Source organism: Lathyrus oleraceus, chromosome 5, assembly GCF_024323335.1.
Source record: "Lathyrus oleraceus cultivar Zhongwan6 chromosome 5, CAAS_Psat_ZW6_1.0, whole genome shotgun sequence".
Taxonomy (NCBI): Eukaryota; Viridiplantae; Streptophyta; class Magnoliopsida; order Fabales; family Fabaceae; genus Lathyrus; species Lathyrus oleraceus.
The window spans coordinates 593,059,044-593,085,481 of record NC_066583.1 but is presented as its reverse complement, the minus strand read 5'-3'; the positions used below and the strand labels follow the sequence as shown (position 1 = coordinate 593,085,481).

The following is a 26,438-nucleotide window of genomic DNA, read 5'->3' as shown; positions in this document are numbered from 1 at the left end:
ATAGCACACAAACAACATGGTATTGGTACAGGCAAAATCATTCAGCAACACACAAGCATAATCATGCGAATTTCTGGCAAATATTTTAGGGTTCAGCTCAGCAGCATGCTTCATCATTCAACTTCATCATCATGAACAACAATCAACAAACAGCATCAAAAATCAATCATGGCAAGGAAGCACTGTCATCATGCAACATCAAATGACAAACAAGACAAGCATAAGTTCCTGCAAATTTCTGGGCAGGACAAGATTTAACATGAACAGCACACCATCATTCAATGTTCATCATCAAAGCATCAACCGCAACCAACATCAACAATCAAAACAAAGCAATGTAACATCATCATTAAACAACATCAGCTAACAACCAATCGAACACAAACATGGGAAATCTGGGCCGGTTTAGGTTTAACAGCAGCAACACACATTCATCATGAAATTTCAACAAACCCAGAAAGTTTAAACAAGCATGTCATTAGCTTCAGCAAACATCAAGCAATACAAATATGGTAGCCATTTTCACTAACTCGATGCTAGCAAGGTAAATCGAGCAGAAATAGGTTTGGACACACAAAATGAAATCCAGATTTCTTGGCCATGACACAACCATTTTAAGCATGCTTTAGTTCATTAGAATCAGCTCAAGAAAATCTTTCATAAACATATCATAGCATGGCAAATGATTGAGTTCGAATCACTTACTTGTTTTTGAAGAAGATTGAAAACAGTGTTGTATTGAGTGATCCAAGTGCAAACAGATGGAGATTGTGCTTTGTAATGAAGGATGTTTGAAGTCTTTTGGCTCAACCATGCTGGAAAATGCTCAGCTCATGCTTTGCCATAGTTGGAGCTCGGGGGAAACAGAGCAAGAACAGGCTTTTCAGGAGGGGAATGGAGGTTCAAAGAGCTTCCAAAAGTTGATTGGATGATAAAGGAATGAATGTTACTCGAGGGTTTTTGATGGCTTCTGCAGAAAATCCTTTTTGAGCAAAAATGCAAAATGTGAAGGTGAGAGTATTTTGGGTCGTGGCTGCTCTCTCTAGGGTTGCAGATGGCAGAAAAATTGACTTATATTCACTGTTTAGCAATGGTAAACCATGTGGTAATCTTGTTTAGCTCAACATGAACCAATTGCTAATTTTGCTAACTTTGTGTAAGTGAACATGGAGGGTGTATGTTTGCCACGATTTGGGCTTGCCAACAGGCTGTACACAGACCTTGCCAATTGCTGCTGTACTTGTTTTACTCTTTTGATTCCAATTTGCAAAAATATGCCAAGTTTGTATCTTTGGCCAAAATGAGGTATGGTAATGGTATGATCATGATTTTGGAATTGGAACAAGTTTCAAATATGATATGAAAGCAATCTCAATTGGCAAAATGGTGAAAAAAGTCTTAATTCAAAAAGTCAAAGTTTGGTCAAACTTTGATTTTAAAAGGAAAAGGTCAAAAAATGCCATTTTGATTGGCAAGGTTTTGGGACATGAAATTTATATTTTTGGAAAGAGGATGAAAAATGTGGTTTGTAGGAAAAAACCCCACCAAATTTGGCCTTATGGTTTGAGAGATATGCCCCTTTGAAGTTCAAAAATTGATGAAAATGAATTGATCATATCTTGACAACCACACATGGGATTTGAGAGTTCTTGGACTTTTTGAAAATGGGAGAACAAGATCTTCAACTTTCATGTTGGGCAAAAATTCATTTGAAGCTTGTATCATGATGCAAGTTGAGGATCAAGAAGTTTCCATTTTTGGCAGTTGAAATTACAGGTCCAGTTTCTATTTTGGGAAATTTTCTGATTGGCTTCAAATTCTTCCATGATGTTGATTGCCATGACATATGAGGCCTATTAGGACATGAATAAACTCTTCCAAATCAATTCCATCCATCAAATCCACAAAATCAACCACAGTTGACAAACTTTGACTTTTCTAGGGTTTTGGACTGACTGTGCACTTCTGATGAATTCCAAACCCTAATTCCTTGAGACCTTGACTTCAAATGATGTCCCAAGTTGTATGAACTCTTGATTATTGATCATGGTGCCCAAATTCCACAAGAATGGCCACCATCCACTGCTTTGACTGACTGTTGACTTTCTAGGGTTTTTGACTGTCTGTGCATTGACTGATGACCTCTGAGCCTTCAACCCTTGACTTGAACACTTCAAATGAACCTCCAAGTCATGTGAACTTGATGGGCAAGCCCTAGGGCTTTGATTCCTTGAGAAACACCTTTGCTTGATTGGTTGACTGATCTCCTGATCAGTTTGACCTAATTTCTTGCTTGCTTGCTCTTGAGGCAACTGAGGACAATGCAAATGCTATGCAATGTATCATGATATGCTATGACCTAATATGAGATGGTATGTACAATGATAGGTGCAAATTTGAGGTGCTACAACGTTTACCGCCCCCGCCTGTAACTAATTACCATTGTGCCATTGGAACATTTAATTAATTATATTAATTCTAAAAAATTCTAAAAAATTCATAAACACATTAGAAAATTCATAAAAAATGTTTAAAAAATCAGAAAAATATGTGGATTTTTTTGTTGACTTCCAAATTGACTCTAGAATTTTATTGACCTATTGGTTGAAGTTGTGCATGGTAATATTTGTGTTTGACTTAGGGTTGTTTCACATGTGCTATATTTGATACATTCTACCATTTTGATTGGGAAACTCTCATATTCTAAAATAAATGCCTGAAAATTTTTGTGGTAATTGTAGACTGGTTGATGTTTATTTCCATGTACACTTTGTGAATTTTTGATTCCTGGTGATTGAGATATGAATTTTGGAACTTAGGTGTGACAATTTGTGTCACACCTCATTATGTCAGCTTGCTGGATTTATTTGAATGGCTTAGGCTTGTTAGAATGATGTGAAATTTTGCAGGGGTGTTCATTAACATGTTAAGATGCTATGTGAATTTTTGTGGAATTTTCCATTGCATTTTCAATTTGATTGCTATTTTTCATCTCTGTTGGTCAAATGTGCAAGCTTGTATGACATGTGTTTAGAATATTTGATGTGAAATGCTCATATGGTATTGAATGATCATGAAATTTGGTATGATAGTTGTAGACACATGATGTAACATCCCTGTTTTGGTCTCACTCATTTCTTTACTGTTTTCATTGAGTTATGAATTTTTGAAGTGAATGCATATGTTGATGTTGTGATTTGGAGCATGTAATTGTGTATGTTTTTGTTGATTTTTATTGACATGGTTCCCTTTGCCCAATTAAGCTGAAATTTGGTGTGCCATACCTGGATTAGGTCCTGTTTAGGTATAATTTATTTGAGATTTTTCGGATTTGTTTTGATATGGATTTGAATGCAATAGTTCTGTTTGGATGTTTGGTGTTCCATTTGAACTAGTTTGGATTGTTTTGTGCATAAAATGAACATGATGAATGATATGGACATGGGACTAATTGTGTTGGCTTTTCTATTTGCATTAATTTGACTTTGGTTAGAGACACCTTACTGTTTAGGAATTTTTCTTGCTTTTGGACCCTAGGCTTGGCCTAGTGGTCTAGTTGCTAATATTTGCTTGATTTTTCAGGATGAATAGCATAAGGCTCATGGAGAATGATCCAAGTTGATTGAAATGATGTTGTTTGATGTTTGTACACTAACATAACATCGTTTTGTAGGTTGTGAAGCTTGGGCTTGAGCTCATAGCTTGCCTTTGTGTGCCTTGGCTTGCATAGTTTGACTGATTAACTTGTTGTTTTCTGGTTGGTTGTCTGAGTTATTAACTGGTTAGCTTTTGTACAGGTACCTTTAGTCGCTCTAGTTCTTTTAAGAACTTGCTTGGTAGCCGCTGCTCGGTTGTGTAAACCGCTTGAGGTAGGTCCTCTTGACTTCATGTAGTCTGGGAGACCCGGCTGTTACCGGGCCGGGCAAATGTCTGAAGTCCTCCTTAAGAGGCAATGATTGTGGTTGTTTATTTTTCGTGCCAAGCAGGTGAAAGTCCTTTAAATAAGGCAATTGGTGGAAGGTAGGGGTATGCAGTCTACCCCCCACTATTCTGTGAGTCTTCTCCTTGCTCCCATTACATGGTTGTAGCATTGAGATTACAAGCCCAAGATCCGTGCAGTGCACGTTGTGTCAGAGTCTCTGAGTATAGAAGGGTTCCCCCATTCTGGACCCATGCTCATTTGTCAGAAGCTCTCCCTGGTTAGGGATAAGAGCTGTGAGGTCTGATCCTCACTTCATCCTTTCATCTGCTTCACCTTAGCCTCGTAATGGCAAGGTTAAGAGCAAACACAGCCCGTACAGACGACTTGCTGAGGCAGTCAAACCTATTGTGTAAGCCACTTGTTTGGTTATAGTGCGTGCTATATGGATATCTGTTTGAGATGCTTGTTCTCATTTGATGTATGCTTGAATTATTCTGTATGCTTGTGTGCTTGCTTCTTTCCTGGATAGGAGTAGTTTGCTTAAGCAAGTAGGATAGAAAACTGAACTTAGGGTAACGATGCATGACAACACTAGGCTCGAGTCCAGCTCCCTAGTAGTGTGTCTTTCCCTGGTTTCTGGCTAGTAATTCAGTCCCTTTCAGGGGAACTACATCGCCCTGATCCTTGTTCCAGACGAGGTATGTAGGCAGGGGGTCGTGCGAGACCTCTCCGGGCAGCCTTTTTCTTTTTATCTGTGTTTGTTTGTTATCTGATTGTGTTTTGGTTCGGATGCCGACGTAAGCCCAGTGATTGGCTGTCGGGCTCCACGTTTGCCGTTTTGTGCGTGTTTTGGTTCGGATGCTGACGTAATTCCATCCAGTGGTTGTCGGGCTCCATGTTTGCCACCCTTGCTTGTTTGTATGTTTTATGTTGTTTGGCGTGCGTAAGCCGAACTACAGTGGCTCTGATTCTTGTTCCAGACAAGATATGTAGGCATAAGGTGCGATACCTTATCGAGCTCGTTCCTCTTAACCCCACCCGCGTTCCCTGTGTGTGTGTGATGTTATAGCAACCTATTCTTTATTCTAGGACGTGGATCCCGTCGAGTACGACGGACGTGAGGGGTGCTAATACCTTCCCCTTGCGTAACCGACTCCCTTACCCTTTCTCTCTGGTCGCGAGACCATGTTCTTTCCAGGTTTCTCTGAGCGTTTCCTTTCCCTATTTTGGGATAAATAACGCGCAGTGGCGGCTCAGTGTGTGTTTTGTTTTTAGCTCGCCGGTTGATTTTTCGCGGATGCGACAGGTGGTATAGTCATGTTTGGCTTATGTGGAGTTAATCCTTAATAAGTTGACTTGAGATCCCACACTGAGTGGAGGCCTATTTGGGATTACTGATGTCACACAAGTATTCATAGTTGGCATTACTTTTTCCGATCTGGGAGCCCGAGAAGTTGAGGACCTTAGAACCCTTAACCTATCTTGGCCTCTTAGGACGTAGTGCGGTGGCTATTCAGGTGTAGACTTGAATTAATTGTTACGTGTGTTAGCTCATATTTTCGACGCCCATTAAGAATTACCAAAATTGGAAATCATATGTACAACTGCTTTTTGACCAGGAAGTAGTATTCGGCCAGTTGGAGGTGATTCGACTGAGCAAGATTAATAAGGATCGACATACAGTTGAGATGCCAGAAAAGGGGGCTCTTAAAGACGGTTGAAAATGGTTTTCGATCAAAGATTCAAAATTCAAATAAGGGAGGGAATTTTGCCCTCATCAGAAACCGTTGATAGTACATGTGGAGCATAGTGGATAAATGCGCACATACAAGGCGCCATGTGTCTCGATGTGATTGAAGAACCATCAGAAACAGTTATCTCGATCTAGTATAAATATAGGGTCTTAGTGTTAGAAAAGTGTGTGTCAAAGTATGTACAAAAACCTGTAAAATTACCAAGTACTCGTGTGAAGAAGAATCGTAAATCACAGAATGTACGTTTGTTTACACCATTATTAGTTACTTCAAAGCAATATAAAGTTATCTTTACTTTTTTTTCCAGAAATATACTTTCTTACTTTTTCATTCCAAACACCCTCTTTTTCTTTGTCATTTACAATCTTAAGATTTCCTTGTTTTTTCCTTACTTTTTCCTTGCTTTCAACATTTACTTTACAGTCTTAAGATTTCCTTACTTTCAATATTTATTTCGTCATTTACAAGTCCTTTACAATTTCTCTCGTTCATATCACCTTTTTTATTAGTTTTCAAACACTAAGTTTGCGCTTATTATTGGAGCATCTGTTACTACCAAAATTCATTTTCAAAACAATTAGCACATGTCCTAGGATCAATCTAATCGATCTTGTAAGTAACCAAATTTAGAAATTTGGAAGATCAGCGGTTGTTTACCGATTTTTAAGGTAAACAAATTGGCACGCCCAGTGGGACTCAGTGCTAACGTTATGTATTGTGCGTAGTTCTGGTTGTTAAGTTTTTTTTTGGGAAAAGATTCATTGTATGTTATTAAGAAGTGGTAAAATAGCCATAAACAACGAACAACGAACAAGGAGAGAATCCCATACTAGGATGGCGAATGTGAACGTGCCAGATAACCAAAACTCTCAAAATCCATCAACCAGTAACATACCACCCCCTTCTTCTTCGATAGGGGCAAACACGACCACAACGCATGTGTCCGAAGTAGTTCCGTCTATGGTGAGTTCGATGCATACACATTCGATTTCCCATACTGAACCAATTTTAACCTACATTGGGCCCATGTGACCTCCTCATACTCCCCCACCAATTAGAGATATTCCAAATAGGCCGTTGGTACCCCCTGGTTTCTCAATACCATTTGGTAGTCGAGAACAACCGTATGGAATGCCAACTTCAATGATGGCCAATTTACAAAATGTTGGTTCTACTTTTTCAGAACCGGTGGTTAACATAAATTCTCCAGTGCAAGGGTCTGGGGTTAACATGGGTCGAACTAACCAATCTTCAGGTTTGAGACACCCAACACAACTACCTACTCTTACCAATAACTCTGCGGCAGCATGGAGGCAACAGATGGACGAAAGCAATCATGAAATGGTTCAAATGTTAACTCAGACTTTGACGACTGTGATGAATCCTCTAATTCAAAATATGACTCAGTCGAATCAACAGATGACAACATAGATGGCTCGAATGTCTGAGTTCCTTGGTGTACCTCAGCACCAACGACCTCCTCCTAGAGATTGGGTAAGAGAAAATCAAGAGGCCATTTTTGAAGAAGACCTCACCATTAACCAGACCCCACAAAACCAAGGGGGAGTAGCAACACCCCCTAGGATCAAACCACAAATACCCAGGGAACCAAGGATATTAATGGTGAATAGAAACCAAAATGCTGATGATATCATACAACAAGTTCGACATGACGACGTGGCAGCAAATAATAATCTAGCAGCTATAGTCGAAAGAATTATGGTTCGAAATGGGGTAAATCTCGGCATTAGAAGGCCAAATTATACGTTGCGTTTGTCATAGTATATGTTACAGGCAGAAGATCCTCCTAGAACCAAAATCCCCAAATTCACCAAGTTTGTTGGGGATACCACTGAGTCCATTGTTGAGCACGTGGCGAGATATTTAATTGAGGCTAGAGATATGTCAAATAATGAGAGCCTTATGATAAATTTTTTTCCAAGTTCTCTCACAAAGAATGCTTTCACATGGTTCACCACCTTGTCCCAAAGTTCGATCCACACTTGGAACCAACTGGAAAGAATGTTCCATGAACAGTTTTACATGGGGCAAACAAAGATATGTTTGAAGGAGTTGGCTAGTATCAAGCGAAAGTTCACTGATCCAATTGATGACTATCTAAATAGGTTTCGATTGCTCAAAGCTAGGTGTTTTACGCAAATACCAGAGCATGAACTGGTCGAAATGGCCGCTGGGGGCCTTAACTATTCGATTAGAAAGAAATTAGATACTCAGTACCTAAGGGAGATGGCCCAATTGGCTGACAGGGTTCGACAATTAGAACGTTTGAAGGAAGAAAGGGCTAGGGAAAATAAAGGTAAAAGGTTAGCCTATGTAGATTTCAGGAATGATCACGAAGGTTCATGTCATGGACTTTCAGACGTCGACGACAATGAGATCGACCTTGCTGAATTGATGCAAGGGCCACCATATGCATGCAAAGTTTTAGCACCTTCAAATGGGAAAAATCCTATCGAACCTGGAAAGAGTGACAAGTTTCCTAAGAAAACTTATACGTTCGACGTTACAAAATGTGACGAAATTTTTGACTTACTAGTCAAAGATGGTCAAATGATAGTACCTCCGGGTGCTAAAGTACCCCCTTTATAGCAAAGAAAGAAAAGAGGGTTTTGCAAATACCATGGTTTTTTGGGTCATAAAAGATCTCAATCTTTTCTTTTCAGGGATCTTGTGCAAAATGCCATCCAGGAAGGAAGACTCAAGTTCGGAGATAAAACTCAGAGCCAGATGAAGATCGACTCTGATACTCTACAGGTAGCTAAGGCCCATTATACTGAACCAGAAGAAGTGAACCTTATTGAAGTCGCTGAGGATTTCAACGTGACTAAAGTCATTGAGGACTTCGTCAATGGACCTATTATGGCCAGGGTTCCAGAGTACTTCGAGCAAACGCCTCTTGATGATTTTACTCAAAAGGTTGTAGGAGATATCACCTACAAAAATGCTGAAGCCTCCGATGCTAAGGATGCTGAAAGTTCAAAGTTAATGATGATCACTAAAGAAACCGTTGATGATTTCGTTCAGATGGATAAGGATACTGAGGGCCTTCAAAAACAATTCCAAAGGTTGGATATTACTGAGGATATCCACATAAAGGTCAATATGGTCGAGTTATCTCAAGAAACCTCTATGGAGGTCAACGCTGAATGTCGACAGGAGGAGTATAATAAAGTCGCCTTCCCTCAAGAGGAAGAAATGTTGTCTGACTTCCCCCGAAGGTGTCAGAAAACGAAGTCGGAAGTCATGTTACGCCCTAGGTGCAGTGTTGTATTCGACAAGAAGGAAACTCAAAATCTTGAAGGGGTTAGGAGAGTAAATCACCAGATGGTCATAAAGCCATCCAAAATCATCAAGTGGGTAAGCCAGGAAGGGCCTTCAATCCCAGGAGATATCCTGATCTAAGACGCCTCATGGTGAAGCTGAGTGAAACCAAGCAAGCAGGGCGAAATTTCAAACCCATTTCCTTCAAGCCTAGTGTCGAAGGGTCAAATGGAAAGTGGGTCAAGAAAATTGATGGAAGGAAACACGGTCATGGAAAGTGGCAGAACTTCGAGGTTAGAAGAGGTTCGTCATTGGTTTACCGCGAGGAATTTTGGACTGACAAAAGGACCTCACATGTGTTCGAGAACTATAAGGGAAAAAACCCTATGACCAGATCTCAGTGGAGGAGAGAACAAAGAAGGAGAAAAGCCCAGAGAGAAGCAGGTGAGAGGGATCAAGCTGGGTCGAGTACCAATTTGGTTGTGAAGAAAAGGGAAGACTCAAACTTTGTCAAAAGAAATCCCAATATTCTAGTTAAACGGCCAGTGAAAAATACAATCAGGTGGCCGCCGAAGATGAAATGTTAACTGAGAACTTCGACTCAGGTTCGGGAGCCTCCTTACTCGGGGTGGTATCCGTGATGCAGGGGGAATTCAATCAGATTACTAAAGTCGAAGACAACGAAAACATCAGAGAGAGAGAGAGAGAGAGAGAGAGAGAGAGAGAGAGAGAGATGGCTGCTCACAAGCCAGCTTGTTACTATGTGATGAATAACGACTGTGTTGAAGAGAAAAATGCCTTTTTTGAGAGGCCCAGTGAAGCCATGAAGAGCCACCTGAAACCCCTTTTCATCATTGGAAAAATCGGATACGTCCCCATTAATAAAATATTGGTGGATTGTGGAGCGACTGTGAACTGGATGCTTCACCGCATGCTGAGAAAAATTGGAAAATATGATATTGATGCCAAACCTCATAATATGGTATTAACTGTAGCTGTAAATTCATGATCATCAAGCTATGGATAAGCGAGACATCAACAAGAGTCGCCACCGCGCTTTTATCGTTTCCAAGGGAAAAGGGAAAAGTACGAACAAAACCCAAAAGTAAGAAGTTTTCAAATCATAACTAATAAAATGTCAGAGATTACAGATAAGGGTGTTGGTTACACAGAGGGAAGGTGTTAGCACCCAAAGTGTCATAGGTACTCCTAGGGAGCCCTTTTTTGTGTGCATATGTATTTTGCAGAAAATGATGTTTACAACCAAATAGAGTGGGGGGGGATGAGAAAAGAATACATTAATTATATTTTTGTGTTTGACAAGACCTTTGGACCAACATAAAAATGAGGGATCAAAACCTCGTAGTTCGTGGTATAAATTTCAAAGTGAATGCATTGCTTTTAGTCAAAAAATTAGTTTGAAAGGCACAAAGGCCTAAAATGGTTTGAATGAATTAGTTCGTTTTGGATTTTTGAAAGTTTAAGTCAAGTATAATTAAGTTTATTTACAAGTTTGATTAAGAAAAGGAGTTTGAAAATGCAATGGTATAAGACCAAAGTTTCTAGTTTGCAAAGTGGTCAAAGTTTAGAATAAAACTAGCTCAGCAAAGAAGGATTTTTAAAAGGAGGGAGAGATTTAGAAATTAAAGAAGTGGGGAGGAGATGAAAAGACTAATCCTATGCACAAAATTAAAAGTTAAGAGTTGAAAAGATCTGACCAATGGGTAGCAATCCAATATACAAGAATGTCTTATAGAAACCCCAAATTCCCTTGGACATTTAGAGTCAAGCAACACACAATGTATATTATATCAATCTTGAAGAGCAAGGCATCAAATAAAGATAGCCACATCCAAGCTTAGCCACTCCATGATCTTCTTCAAATTAGCCCATGTAGTAGATGAATTCCACAAGTCACGGGTTCAAAATAACAACTTCATAATGATCATGTTGCAGATGAACTCAAAAGAATCTTCAAAGATGTATTAGATGAAGTTTCAAATTGCAAGCACTGGGTTTCCAACAGTTGGTATTGGCCAAGTCCTTTAGCTTAGGAATGTTGCCTAAATTCTAAGTCCAATTGTCCAAGATCAAGTCAACAGTCCACACAAAAGTTTTTAGGGTTTTTGTTGTTATTATGTACATTAATGGTCAAAGACCACACAAACAAACAAAATATACACAAGCAAGATATATCACACAATATGGTCCAAATGGACAAAGTGAAAATGGCATTAACATAAACAATTAGAATGGTATGAATAATGGCAAATGAATATAGACTTGAAATTAAATGGAATTAAAGTAAATGGCTTGAAATTAAATGTTAGTTGTTAATGAGTTAGAAAGTAGTATTGTTTTGCTTTTTCTTTTTCTTTTTGTTTTAAGTCATTCTTTGGAGAATACTCAACCCATTTATCACAAGCATGGATCCTTGAGCCAAGACATCTTCCAAAGGAAGGAAAAAAGACCAAGTTTCCACACAATACCATGAAAGAGGGGAGACCTATAATCTCACTAACTAGAATGTTATGCCTTTTGTGTCTAAAATTTAACGCTATGTTAAGCAATCGTAATTGGACTTATGTAGAAGTCACAACTATTTGAGGTCGAGCAATAGAATTTTGGTGTTAATGCATGTTAGAGACATAGTATAATGGACTATGCTCATGAAACATACCACACACAAAAGAATATGCAAAAGAGATGGCCTAATCTCATTCATACTTATGTTAATTTTGCAATCAACTAGCCTTAGGATTTTGAGATGTCATAGGCCAAATGAAATGAATGCATAAAGAAGGGGAATTAGATGAAGAGGGAGGGGAATGGATCATAACTCAAATTGGTCAAAGGAGGACTTTTACCAAGTTAATATCATTCATTCATTTTGGGAGATGGAATGTACATTCCATCAATCCCCTAAATCCAATCATATTAACCTAGCAAAGTCAAATCAACCTTGACCAAGGCCCAACAACACAAGCCAAACTTACACAAACCATCACAAGAGGTCAACACAATTATTTGGCATTTATTCAATTTAAAAATACTAAAATAATGCATTTAAATTAAATATGGTTTGTCAAATTCCTAAAACCTCATCAAAACACCAAAGAAATGGCCATGAGATTTATCATAGGTCAAACAAGGTCAAAGGACCTTGGAGAAAAAAATTCAGAATTTTTAAAGACTTAAAAGTATTTTTAAACAATTAAAAATAATCACAAAATCAATTAAATCATGAAAAATATTCATAATGACCCAAAAAATAATTTTAATTCAGAATATGAAAGAGGAATTTATTTAAATTTTTTTGGATCAATATTAAAATTAATATGAATTAATGAAAATCAGATGAATTAAAACAAAAATCAAAAAACGTGAGCCACTTGATCTCCCTCATTAATTGAGGTGGCAGATCAAGTGAATGGAAACGCGCGTTCCATGGTGGAACTTTGTCAGTGCGCCACACACGTGGTAATCAAAACCAACGCCTAAGATTAAAACATTTCAAATGGATCCTGTGGTCTGGAGACGTGCCAACACACCGCCGGAGCCAGAGCTCCGGTCTTCTTCTCTAGTGGACCTCACCGGACTGGTCCACCCTCAACCATCACCAAAATAAAAAAGGAGGACATGATCTGAAAGGAAAAATGGCATAGAACACGAAGCTAACCTCAATTTCAACTAACTCCAAATATATAAAAAGATATGAGGAGTTGAATTTTAAGGTGTGACAACTAAGTTGCTTCAATTTGACCTCAAAGCAACTCAATCTTCTTACCTACATTGCTAGGACTTCAGACAACCAAAGATCCAAGAGAATTGATGAGAATTGAGTGAGAATCGAAGAGATGAAGTTTTCTGAAATTTACCTTCAATGCTGTGCAGAAATGGATCTTGCTTGCTTCAACCTTGATCTGATCACACTTGAGAAGCTTGCAGGAGAGGTTTGACAATGATACAAAGCTTTGGATCCTGGAGTTTCTGAATCTCCAAATAGTGAGATTCAAACTCAATTTTCAAGTTAAAAATTCTCAGGTTTTCCTTTGAATGGTGAAGGTTTCAATTGGGGGGCAAAGCTGGCGCGCAATGTGTCTTTGAATTGAGCTCCAAGGGCCTGTATTTATAGCAATTGAGACTGATATTTGCACACTTGAAAAATTGCTAAATTTGGACACTTCATGCACAAGCTTGTATGGGCGTGTACAGGCCCATGAAGCAATCCAATTTAATCCATTTACAACTGTTCTGAAGTTCAAATGAGGCTTGGATGTCAAGGCAATGTGAAATGGGATTTTTGGCATTTGATTTCTTCCAATCATGCAGACCTATTAAAGCCATGCGCAACCCTAGCAAACTTTATCCAAAATGCATGAACTTGGGTTTTTTGGAAAGCTTAGATCAAGGGGAACAACTTTGATGTTGAACACTTTTTCATTTGGGACTTGTATCATGGTGAATTTTGAGGTGGAAGTTTGGAAATTTCAACATGTTGAAAATGTTTCTAAGTGTCAAGCCATATATCTCAATATTCCACCTTCCATAACTTTTTATGTGAGCTTCAAATGAGAAAAGTGTATTCATAAAAGTTGTAGCTATTTCAAAGACATTCAAAATTGTCACCAATTTCATGTCATTTGGATTTAAAATGATAGAGTTATGCATTTTTGAATTTGAGGAAAATCACTTGTTCAATGGTATAGGTCAAAAGTGACCTATAATATATCCTCATATCACATGCTCATAAAAGTTTAATTAGATCTCACTCCAAACATAAAAGTTTAAATAGACATATTTAATTTGATTGTGCAACTTGGAAATATTTCATATCATAAAAATTGAGCAAGTTATGGCCTTGGGAAGTTGACTATCAAATTAGGGTTTAGACAAAATGACCTATAATGTTTCAACATAGAAAATGATTTTCCAAGAAAAACTAGCTCTAGGTCTCAACATGAAAGTTGTTTCAAATGTCATTTAAAGTAACATTTATTTTGGGATCATTTTCATATGGTGAAAATTGTAGGAGATAGAGTCTAGGGAGACCCAATTTTGATCAGATGAATTCATCTGGCCAACCACCACCAACCAACTAGCTAACCTTCAATTCTCTTGGATTTATAGGCTCATGGTAGATCATATATGCATAAGATGATGAATTTTGAAGTATACCTTGATAAATTTGATCAATTGGTGAGATAGCTTGTTGGAGAAGTTACTCAAGATACCCATTCAAACTAGGGTTTCCAAGGCAAATCACCTCCAAACTCTTGAAGAAAACTTGATCAATATAAGATGTAGAGATCATTGGGACTCATATATGATGCTTTGAAACATTTTTGGGTCAATCCATGGTTGTGCTTTTAGTCATGGGGGCCTCAAATCCTAGATATGAACTTGATAGATCAATAAAGATCATGCCCTACCTACAAAAAGTTAGGCAAATGAAAAGACATTTTTTTTGTATTTTGGTTAGTAAAATGATAATATACAAGTATGATACAATCACATGGTGCTTGGTGATCTCTCCCAAAATAAACCCAATGAGAGAGGGGTAAGGAGGATGCCAAGGTATGATCCCAATGTTAATGCATATGATGAAGTTGCTTGAGGGATCTTAGGGTCAAAATTGGGGTCTTACAGCTGCCCCTATTTAAGGACATTCTAACTGAGGAGGTGAAGGTGAAAATCTTCGTATCGACTCAGTAGAATGGGCTTAAATAACAACATAGAAACAAATTTTGGTCCTTAAGAGACCTCATGATTCATATGATATGTATGTAAAAAGCAAATTCTCTGTGGGGAAATGTTGCCACGAAAGAAAAGAAATCAGAGAGACCGAAGATTTGCATGAGTATAATGCATTCCGTAAGGAAAACTCACTGGGGAGACAGAGACTCTGGGGGGATAAAAGGTTACGCGTAGGCCAGGCTACGACTTAAAACTGATGGACGGACTAGAGGAATTCCATAAAATGGAAAGGCTCGGCCGGGGAAACGGAACATCTACAGGGGATTACAAGTAGATTAGGATAAAACTGAAGTTCTTCAATCAATGCAGGGAAAAGTGATTTCTCTAAGGAAATGCGCACTCAACTCACCTGGGGAAGAAATAAACTTCAACGTAGGAGGAGCAGAAATCTATTATCCACTACCTGTCACTGGGTAAGGAGACAATAAAAGTCTGACACAGAGGACACCCGTCATCGGTTAGGATGAACATATCAAGGATGACTCACTGGGAACCACCAGGAGGGAATATTCATTACCGGTTACTGGGTAAGAATAGCCTTGATGGAGAAAACTGCAGAAATAGGATTTACAACTACCAGTTACTGGGCAGAAGGCCGAAGGTGAGAATATCCGTCATCGGTTAAGGTGAACATATCAAGGATAGACTCAAAGGAAAGAAAATTCGTCATCGGTTAAGATGAACATATCAAGGATAGTCTTGCCTGGGAATTGTTAAGGAGGATACCCGTCACCAGTTAAGATGAACATATCAAGGATAAACCAACTGAACAAAAAGTAGGAATTACATCTATCGAATACTGGATAGAAGACCATAAAAGAAAAAATCCGTCACCGGTTAGGATGAACATATCAAGGATAGACTCTGTTGAGGGGAAGAGTAGGATTTGCAACTACCGGTTACTGGGTAGAAGACCATAAAGAGGAGGAAACCCGTCATCAGTTAGGATGAACATATCAAGGATTAACCCTTTGGAGAACAAAATAGGGATTACAACTACCTTTTTACTGGATAGAATACCAAGGATGAGATTATCCATCATCGGTTAGGATGAACATATCAAGGATAGACCCAAGTAAGGAAAGAAACTATCCGTCATCGATTAGGATGAACATATCAAGGATATACTTCCTGGGGAAACGTGAAAACGAATCCGCTGGGGAGAAAAATTTGCTCTTGTCGGGGATTGGGCAAAAGTGAAAAACATGAGAAGAATGTTACCAGTTACTGGGTAATAGATTCTCAGGGGACCAAAAGCGTCTATCTAGGTAAGATCTAGAAAGAAAATGTCAATCAAGACTCAACCCAATGAGGATATAGCTCAAGGGGAGTAATCCCATCCAGGTAATCAACTGGGGAGCAAACTAAAACAATGATCATCCACGAGGAAATAACTCAGTGGGAAAGGGAGAAAGGTTAAAATCTTTCTTCTTAAGAGGCCGACACTTCTATCATTTGAGTTACATAATTTTCTTTACATTCGTAGTTACATGCTTTCCACACCTACGGTAGTTCTATCTTTTACATCTTAGAAAGTTTAACTAGGAAGAATTTCCAATCAATATATAAGAAATTTACTATTTTATTAAGTTACTATCTTTTCTTATTATACTTTAAAGTCACTGTATATAATATAGAAAGTTTAAGTTGGAAAACTAATTAAATTTTTTAGTTAATATCTATTTATTGTGTATGTATATTTTAGACAATTTTTTTATTTTGGTGCAGCTGTGGATTTTCCTGCATTCTATTAATAAAATATTGAATCAATGTTGTTAAATGCAGACAATACTTTTAAAATTTCGAGCAATATTGTGTTTTGCTCAAAAAATATATCTTAATTCTATTAGAAGGAGCTTGATATTGATTACTAAATATTACCTAAAATCTAAAATACAAATAAAGAAAAAGTATGCAAGATGCCTCAATTAGAATATTTTAATATTGCATAATTTTAAATTTTATGTCACTCGAGTAAAAACTACATTTATTTAACACAAAATGTTTATGAACATACCTTAAGGACGACATGATGATGCACCATTTTCTCTGGCATTCATGTTAACATATGATATTACTTCATCCTCAAAAGCTTCATCAACATTCAAATCACCTGATATAAAAATAATAATTAATGTATATACATGTGTAAAAATCACTGCTCGCATACTTAGAACAATATCCTTTATATCTGTATCGGATTGACTCATGTTGATTCGTTGATTATAGTACAATTACGACCTGCGAGTTTAAATACATAAAGTGATATATGACAAATAAACAAAACTATATAATGTACGATATAATAATGTATATATTGATCATCACCAACCAAGTGCAACATCATTAATATGTGTAATTCTACTTGGGCCGACTTCACATTCATGTGTCCCTTGAAAGTGTAATCTTGAAAAAGTCATATTTGTAAAATTTTGAAATTGAACTTTCGATTGACTGTTTATAGTTCGAGATGTTTGAGCTTATTTCTCTTGCTCTTTTTGTCGCCTATAATTTTCAGGTCGTCTCGACAAATGGTTTTCTCTCTGTTCGTTGCTCATATTTTGTCTCCTCTTCCTTTCATTTTCATCCCTTCGTGCCCTTTGTTGTTGACTTGATATTTGACGGGTATTATTTTCTATTTTGTTAATATAACTGCCAAACACATTTATAATTTATAAGCAACATAATTTCATTAATAATATTGAAAAATAGTAGTAAATATAAATTTTCTTTAAACTATTTTTTTAAAAGTTACTCCCAAAAAGATATTTTGTAAAACATATGCTAAAAATATAAATCTAAACTAAAAAATGAAAAAGACAGAGAAGAAAGTATGTAAAATAAATTTAAAATGGATAATCAATAAAAAGGAACATGTTGGACAAATAAATAAAAATATTTCATATTAACTAAGCATTGAAATGTGAAATGATGTCACTATAACTTAATTATATGAAAAACTAAGTTAATTTTAAGTATAGATAGATTGTAGATATAAATTAATAAAAAAATATAGTGAGAAAAGATAGTGGTTTGATAAAAAAATATTTATTTTGATCATATGCCACATATGAATATTTAACGTGTCTTATCATATCTCACTTAATTTCTCACTCTCTTGTTATCTCTTTATCCTTTTTTAACATGTTATCTCATTCTTTTATTCTTTGTAAATTTTTATAATGCATTATCTATAAATTATTGTACCAATTAATAAAAAGATAACCTCTAAAATACTTAACTATTTGTCGGCAAATTTACCGAGATAACCCACTTTTTCGAAGAAATTCCCAAAATAACCCACTTTTCAGCAAAATTCCCAATCTACCCCACTTTTAGGAGGAGGCGCCAATTGGATTGGCGACCCCTCTTAAAAATTGCAAGGAGGCGCCAATTGGATTGGCTAGGGCACCTGCCCTAGCCAATCCAATTGGCGCCTATGTGTAATTTTTAAGAGGGGGCGCCAATCCAATTGGCGCCTCCCTTAAAAAAGCCTCAAATGAAAAAACCTCCAACATGAAAGTTGTAAATCTTTTCAAGACAATGAATTTGGATATAAGGTTTGCATCATTTGGATTTTTTATGAGAAAGTTATGGGCAGTTGAAGTTGGACTTCTGAGTTTTTCAACTATAATCTGACCCATAATGTCTTGCATTATTTCATGTGTTTCTTTTAGAGTTATGAAATTTTGTCCAACATAAAAACTGAAGTAGACATCTTAAATTTTCCAATGCACTTGGTCCCACCTCAAAATAATTAAAAATGAGTGAGTTAGATCCCTGCGAAGTTGACCTAAAATTAGGGTTTCTGTCAAAACATGTGTATGTGAATTTTGCCAAAAGGGACCAACTTCAAGCCCTTCTGTTTGAATGATAAAAGCCTCAAATGACAAAACCTTCAACATAAAAGTTGTAGATCTTTTCAAGATAATGAATTTGGACTAAAGTTTTGCATCATTTACAATTTTTATGAGAAAGGTATGGGCACCTGAACTTGGACTCTTTGACATTTTAACTGTTATCTGACCTATAATGTTTTGTATTATTGCATGTGTTTGTGTTAGAGTTATGAATTTTTATCCAACATAACAAGTGAAGTAGACATCTTAAATTTTCCAATGCACTTGGTCCCACCTCAAAATAATTAAAAATGAGTGAGTTAGGTCCTTGCGAACTTGACCCAAAATTAGGGTTTCTGTCAAAACATGTGTATGTGAATTTTGCCTAAAGGGACCAAATTCAAGCCCTTCTGTTTGAATGATAAAAGCCTCAAATGACAAAACCCTCAACATAAAAGTTTTAGATCTTTTCAAGATAATGAATTTGGAATTTTTTTTTGCATCATTTGCATTTTTTATGAGAAAGGTATGGGCACCTGAACTTGGACTCTTTGACATTTCAATTGTTATCTGACCTATAATGTTTTGTATTATCATATGTGTTTATTTTAGAATTATGAAATTTTGTCCAACATAACAATTTAAGTAGACATCTCAATGGAGTTTCAGTCAAAACATGTGTATGTGAATTTTGCCAAAATGGAGTTTAGACAAAGAAACCTAATGTTTGGAGTTTACACAAAGATAAATTTGATATAATACGAATTGATATTAATAAAATTTGGATTTTACACAAAGAATCCTAATGGTGATGACCGGGATCACCTAACCGACCTCCGGTCCCACATCCCCTAGCTACCCTAACCCTTGGCCCTAACCCACGTTGACGATTCTGCACCGGTGTTTGTTCATCTGATGGTCCAGGAGCGTCATTACCTCCTACAGGAGAAGATCCGTTGAGGTATTCAGCCAACTCAGCATAGTCTTCAGTATTCAATGATGGTGTACCGGCGTAGCTGAGCTCATGACCCATGCCAGAGAAGTTGGGGTGTGGTTGACTCATGGATGGGCGACCGGGACGGTTGAAGGGAGACATGGGTGACAATGATGGGTCTAGGAAAGGTTGGAAAGGTTGTTGGGGTGTTTGGAAGACATATGGTTATGGGATGTTTTGGTATTGTGATGTTTGGGGTTCTTGGCTACGGTAGGTGATGGGGCGGTTAGTGTTTTGGCTAAGGCGACTTTGGTAGGGTGATGGTGTGGGTGCGAAGCGATCTTCGGTCTGAGGTTGATGGTCCATTTGTTGGTGGTGGTATGGGGGATGTTCTTGGTATTGGGGTTGGGTGAATGACATGTTTTGGTTGTATGTTTGTGTGTTTGTGGAACGGAAAGTTTGACGGATAGGTGGTTGTGAGTAACCGGGCTGAGAATGTTGTTGGGGGTTAGATGTTGATCCTTCTTGTGTGTAACTTGTCTGGCGTGGGTCGTAGAGGTACATATCATTGGCGATGAATTGAAATCCAACCGATCTGTACCAAGCCATATAAGTACGACTTGGTTTTACCTCATTTGGCATGACTGCGTCAGTTAAGACATGGTCATGACGGTGCTTCCACTTGCGACACTCTGATCTTGCGAAGGTTTGCCAAGGGTTGTAGTTCCATTGGTCGTTCACTTTACGCATATGCCATTCTCCTAGGCTAGCTGGGGGGTCTGGGATATTCTGGACCATACCGAACTGCAGCTTCACACGATCGGTGTTGTGCATCTCCACTGTTGTGAACCGTATTATCGGTGTGCATGCTGTCCATACGGCTGCGTCTTCAGGGTTGACCTGATGCTCATGATCCATATTAAGGTATGGACGCCAAATGAACTGAAATGTTAAAGACGATAGGATTTAAATGAATATAGAAAAAGTGAACATAATATGACAAATTAATGAAGTTATTTTGCTTACGTCTGTCGGTCGAAGGTGATCCAACAGGTTGCGATACTGAGTAATACAGTGTCTCGGACATCTGCTGTAATTCATACCACGTGCCGACCATCTACACCAAAAAGTTAAAATAAATTAGTTATGGGTACTAAACTGTAAGGAAGTAAGTAAAGATATAGCAATTTAAACAACTTACTTTTTTGCATATGGAAAAGTGAAGGGGTTGTTATTGACCGGTGCTAGAGGCGGTAGTCTTGACCATCCCCATGCTTGTAGCAAAACAGCACATCCAGAAAATGTAGATGTGTCTTTGTGGGAGTTTTTGCACAACGAACTATAGAGATAGGCTAGACATACGGATCCCCAACTGTAACTACCTATTCTATCTATATGTCTAAGTAAAGGTAAGTACATAATATGCATGCTAGAACCACTACCTTCGGGAAATAAAAAGGATCCTAGTAACAACATAATGTAACATCTAGTTTTGATTATTCGAGCATCTTCGGTAGAATGCTCATCTAAATATAAACTATTATAATATGACTTTAGGCGTGAGAGTAGTATACCTTGACCTCTAGCATTATCATCTAACAAATCAGTGTCTAAAAGCTCCATGCAAATTGAATTTGCATAGTTGGTCTTACCATTAACAGCTTTGCCTTCAATTCGTAGTCCTAAAAGCATGTAGACATCTTCTAACGTCACGGTACACTCACCGATTGGAAACCAAAATGTGTGTGTCTCTGGCCTCCATCTTTCGCATAAGGCTAGAATGAACTTGTTATCTATAGACCAAGACATAATCTTGCTAATGTGACCAAAACCGGCGAGTTCAACATAAGGTTGAATCATCGGGTCCATTGGGACAAATTCGTGGACTCGAGTTCGAAACCTTGATACATCCTATAATAGAAATAATATAACACTTGACTAAGTTAGTATTTCAAAATAAAATGGGGTTGGTGGAGATGAAACATAAAAAATTAGTATAAGAAAAAACTTACGTATGTTGCGATGTTTGCAACTGTTCCTCTGTGTGCTTCGCCCATTGTGAGTAAAGACATATTGTTAGGGAGTTGGTGTAGATGAAATTGGAAGATTTTGTTGAAGATGAAATTGTAAAAGAAGTAATGTAGATGAAGTAGTGAGAATGTTGGTGTGGAAGAATTGTTGAAGGAGTGGATGAATTTATAGGAAAATGGAGGAGAGCATAAAAAATTGTGTTTGCATGGTGTCTCCACCTCACTTGGCGACCATGTATAATAATAAAGAGGGGGCGCCATTCAAATTGGCGACACCATAGGGTACATGCATGAAAGGCTAGTTCTGAATGCTTGGTTTCGAGGACTGACTCCATGGGGGCGCCATTCAAATTGGCGACCATGTACAAGCCTTAAGTGTAGGCGCCAAACCAATTGGCGCCACCATCTGCATGTCTGACACGTGGCATTCTTGTCTACTGCATGCTGAACAACTCACTTATGGATGGCTTGCATGATTGACACATCATCTCTGACCATCTTAGGTGTCCGACACGTGTCTGTATTGTCTCCTGCATGCTGATGACTAGCTTCTTGATAGCTTGCATGGATTGACACATCATCTCAGACACGTGGCTCTCTAGTATCCTGCATGCTGAAGACTCACTTCTTGATAGGTTGTCTGTCTGACACATCATCTCACACTGTCTTGCCTGACTGACACATCGTCTCAGAACTGTCTTACATGTCCGACACATGGCTATCTTGTCTCCTGCATACTGAAGACTCACTTCTTGATAGCTTGCCTGGTTGACACATCAACTCACACTGTCTTGCAGGATTGACACATCATCTCAGACACATGGCTCTCTAGTATCCTGCATGCTGAAGACTCACTTCTGTCTTGACTAGCTAGCATGCTTGACACATCAACTCACACTGTCTTGCATGACAGACACATCAACTCATGACTAGCTAGCATGCTTGACACATCAACTCACACTGTATTGCATGACAGACACCTCATCTCAGAACTGACTTGCATGCTTGACACATTATCTCAGAGTAGCTTCAATGTCCGACACATCATCTCAGAACTAGCTAGCATGTGAGACACTGATACCATCTATTTAAGTGTCTTACTATCAACATCCAAGACACTTCACTCACATTCATCTGCACTTGCAAAATAGTTTTCATCTCCAAAATGTCATCTTCATCATTATACAGTGTCAACGTTCACTGCAACGGTGAAACTTTTGAGTCTGAGCTTCATGGTTTTTGTTTTAGAAACACTGATACCATTAGACTCACGATGAAGAGAAATGCAACCTTTTTGAATTTGAAAAAAAGAATACAATCCTTTATAGGATCAGGTATTGTGTCAAAGATGACATATCAAAATCCTATATTTTTTGAGAATGGTCAATACAAGTTTTTCCCCCTTAAGATACGAGACGATGAAGATGTTGAAAACATGTTTCTTAGTCATGAACATTCAGGCATGGATTGTATCGAGTTGTACATTACTCTACAACCATGTATACCGTCTCAACAGTCTTAACTAACCGATCAGGATGCAGCTGGTGAAGATGCTGCAGATGATGCACAATGGTCAGATGAACTCAACCCAGAAGCAGAAGTAGAAGTCGACGTTGTTGATGAAGAAGAAGAGGAGACTGAGATACAGGTTGATCACATCCTGAACAACGACGATGAAGATGAGGCTTAACCACCACCAATACCTCCTAGTCATGCCTACAATCCTCCTCAACATATGACAAATATGGATCTTCACGACGATGAAACGTCCGACAGTGTCTTCTATAATCCGTATCCGAGACCAGTAGGCGAATTAAAGGTGGGAGACATGTTTCGTACCAAAGAAGAATGTGTCTTGGCAATCAAAAAATTCCACATGAACAACTTTGCTGACTTTACAGTGAAACGCACTGATTCTAGAAGGTATGTTATCGAATGTCGTAACATGCTTTGTAAGTTTCGTTTGGCTGCATCTTACAAGAAGAAAAATGACTCTTGGGAGATCGCTTCAATAGACCCACCACACAGTTGCGTTGCAACTAACGTTGAACAAGATCACCATAAACTGAGCACAACTTTGATATGTCAAGACATTCTGCCATTGGTAAATAAAGACCCATCAGTGAAGGTGAGTAAAATTATATCCCATATCCGAACAACATATAATTATACTCCATCTTACAAGAAAGCATGGATTGCGAGGACAAAGGTTGTTGAACAGGTTTTCGGCAACTGGGAGGATTCATTCAAGGAATTACCACGGTTTTTATGGGCACTAAAAACTTATGTCCCAGGAACTGTGGCAATTCTGGAGACAGTTCCAGCAATGATGCCAGACGGAACCTCTGCTACAGGTAATAGAATACTTCACCGTCTCTTTTGGGCATTTGACCCGTGCATCAAAGGTTTCGCTTTCTGCAAACCTCTCCTGCAAATTGATGGCACCTGGTTATACGGAAAATACAAGGGTACTTTGCTCATGGCAGTTGCACAAGACGGTAACAACAATGTATTTCCCATTGCCTTTGCTCTTGTTGAAGGTGAAACGGCTGGTGGATGGGGTTTCTTTCTTCGACATCTCAGAACGCATGTCGCTCCACAAGCCAATCTATGTTTGATTTCAGATAGACATGCTGCCATTGAAAGTGCCTACAACAACCATGACAACGGATGGCATGATCCCCCTTCTACACATGTCTACTGTATCAGACACATTGCACAAAACTTCATGCGTGCTATAAAAGATAAGAATCTTCGCAAGAAGGTGGTGAATGCTGGGTATGCTTTAACTCAACCGTCATTTCAATATTATCGTGATGAGATTCGACTGTCTAATGAAGAAGCGGGGAGATGGATAAATAACATCCCAGTAGAGCAGTGGACAAGAGCATTTGACGGTGGTTGTCGATGGGGCTACATGACAACAAACATTGTGGAATGCATGAACGGGGTTTTCAAAGGGATTCGAAATCTGCCGATAACCGCCTTGGTAAGATCAACCTATTATAGGTTGGCTTCTATGTTCGCAATCAGAGGTGAAAGATGGAGTGCAGTGTTAATGTCCGGACAAGTATTCAGTGAGTGTTGCATGAAGGTCATGAAAGAGGAGAGCATCAAAGCTACGACATACGCTGTAACAGTGTTTGACCGTCATAGACAAAATTTAAGCGTCCAGGAAACAATGGGCAACAACGAGGGGAGACCAAATTTAGCCTACGCTGTTAGACTACACAGAAGTTGGTGCGATTGTGGAAAATTTCAGGCCTTCCGCATACCTTGCTCCCATGTCATTGCAGCATGCGCTTATACTCGTCAAGACGCTTACACCCATTTATCTGATGTGTACAAGGCCAGCACCATCATGAATGTATATAGTCAAAGCTTTTCAGTACTACCAATGGAGGATTACTGGCCTCCATATGAAGGAGATATTGTTTGGCACAATGAAGAGATGCGTAGAAAGAAGAAAGGAAGGACAAACAACACACGTATCAGAACATAGATGGATTCCACAGATAAAATGATAAGATTATGTAGTATCTGTCGTCAACCAGGACACAACAAAAACAACTGTCCCAATCAAGGAGCATCATCTAGATCTTAAGATTTTTGTAGCATTTTATCTAGATCTTAAGCTTTTTGTAACATTTTATCTAGATCTTAAGCTTTTTGTAACATTGTATTTCTGTAACAATCAATCATTATATATCATTAAGTTCTTGTTACAACGAGTTTCATAACCAACATCAGTACAAAACATCTGAAAACATAAATAATTCTAACTGATTACAACAATCAAATTAATGTCGTCTCGACCGAACATCATTTCCCTAGCATCCTTATCAGTCTTCATTCGCACCCAACCAAAGATACTGTCAAGTCTCTCAATACTTCTGATTTTTCCCCTTCTGGTATTTTCCCGTCTAACCATCGAACCAGCTCCCTCTTCAGTTGATCTAACGTGGTGATGTTCCAAAACAGCATCAGCAATTGAGGTTTGTCTCTCGCATAAATCACCTTACCGTATCGGCGACGAACACCAAACATGATAGCCAAATGATTATATGAGTTGTGGAACAATAGGTCACACAACACATCTATTTATAAGACAAAAAAAGCATTTTATGAGGGACTCGCCAATTGAGTTGGCGCCTCCTTTTAAAACCTACACATAGGCGCCAATTAGATTGGCTAAGGCACCTGCCCTAGCCAATCCAATTGGCGCCTCCATTCAAATTTTAACAACAGTCGCCATATGAACAACTTTCATGTTCATCAAAAATCCATTTGAAACTTGGAAGCTCATCATTCATTTCAAAACATTATAGGTCATTTTGACAGAAACCCTAATTTTGGGTCAACTTCGCAGGGACCTAACTCACTCATTTTTAATTATTTTGAGGTGGAACCAAGTGCATTGGAAAATTTAAGATGTCTACTTCAGTTGTTATGTTGGACAAAATTTCATAACTCTAAAAGAAACACATGAAATAATGCAAGACATTATAGGTCAGATTACAGTTGAAAAACTCAGAAGTCCAAATTCAACTGCCCATAACTTTCTCATAAAAAATCCAAATGATGCAAAATTTATATCCAAATTCATTGTCTTGAAAAGATCTAAAACTTTCAAGTTGGAGGTTTTTTCATTTGAGGCTTTTTAAGGGAGGCGCCAATTGGATTGACGCCCCCTCTTAAAAATTACACATAGGCGCCAATTGGATTGGCTAGGGCAGGTGCCCTAGCCAATCCAATTGGCGCCTCCTTGCAATTTTTAAGAGGGTCGCCAATCCAATTGGCGCCTCCTCCTAAAAGTGGGGTAGATTGAGAATTTTGCTGAAAAGTGGGTTATTTTAGGAATTTCTTCGAAAAAGTGGATTATCTCGGCAAATTTGCCCTATTTGTCATCCATGTTCAACC

At 38.3% G+C, this 26,438-nt stretch overlaps 2 protein-coding genes across 2 annotated transcripts; one reads left to right on the top strand and one right to left on the bottom strand.

The window, feature by feature from the left end:
* Positions 1-7,296: 7,296 nt before the first annotated feature.
* On the top strand, positions 7,297-8,286 carry LOC127082280 (uncharacterized). Its single transcript, XM_051022518.1, has 2 exons — positions 7,297-7,410; positions 7,471-8,286. Exons 1-2 carry the CDS (start codon positions 7,297-7,299, stop codon positions 8,284-8,286), a joined length of 930 nt encoding a protein of 309 aa, XP_050878475.1.
* Positions 8,287-19,374: 11,088 nt separating this feature from the next.
* LOC127086794 (protein MAIN-LIKE 2-like) lies at positions 19,375-20,857 on the bottom strand. The gene is made up of 3 exons (XM_051027606.1): positions 20,690-20,857; positions 20,515-20,605; positions 19,375-20,430 (listed from the first exon to the last, which is right to left on the bottom strand). Exons 2-3 carry the CDS (start codon positions 20,587-20,589, stop codon positions 19,714-19,716), a joined length of 792 nt encoding a protein of 263 aa, XP_050883563.1. The 5' UTR covers positions 20,590-20,605; positions 20,690-20,857; the 3' UTR covers positions 19,375-19,713.
* Positions 20,858-26,438: the final 5,581 nt, after the last annotated feature.

Excerpts from the sequence above, each read along its gene's own strand:
- LOC127086794 (XM_051027606.1), bottom strand. The coding sequence starts at position 20,589 with ATGAATTACAGCAGATGTCCGAGACACTGTATTACTCAGTATCGCAAC. Across the intron at positions 20,431-20,514 it reads ATCACCTTCGACCGACAGAC|TTCATTTGGCGTCCATACCT; the intron begins GTAAGCAAAATA and ends TTAACATTTCAG.
- LOC127082280 (XM_051022518.1), top strand. The coding sequence starts at position 7,297 with ATGGTGAATAGAAACCAAAATGCTGATGATATCATACAACAAGTTCGA. Across the intron at positions 7,411-7,470 it reads GAATTATGGTTCGAAATGGG|GCAGAAGATCCTCCTAGAAC; the intron begins GTAAATCTCGGC and ends TATATGTTACAG.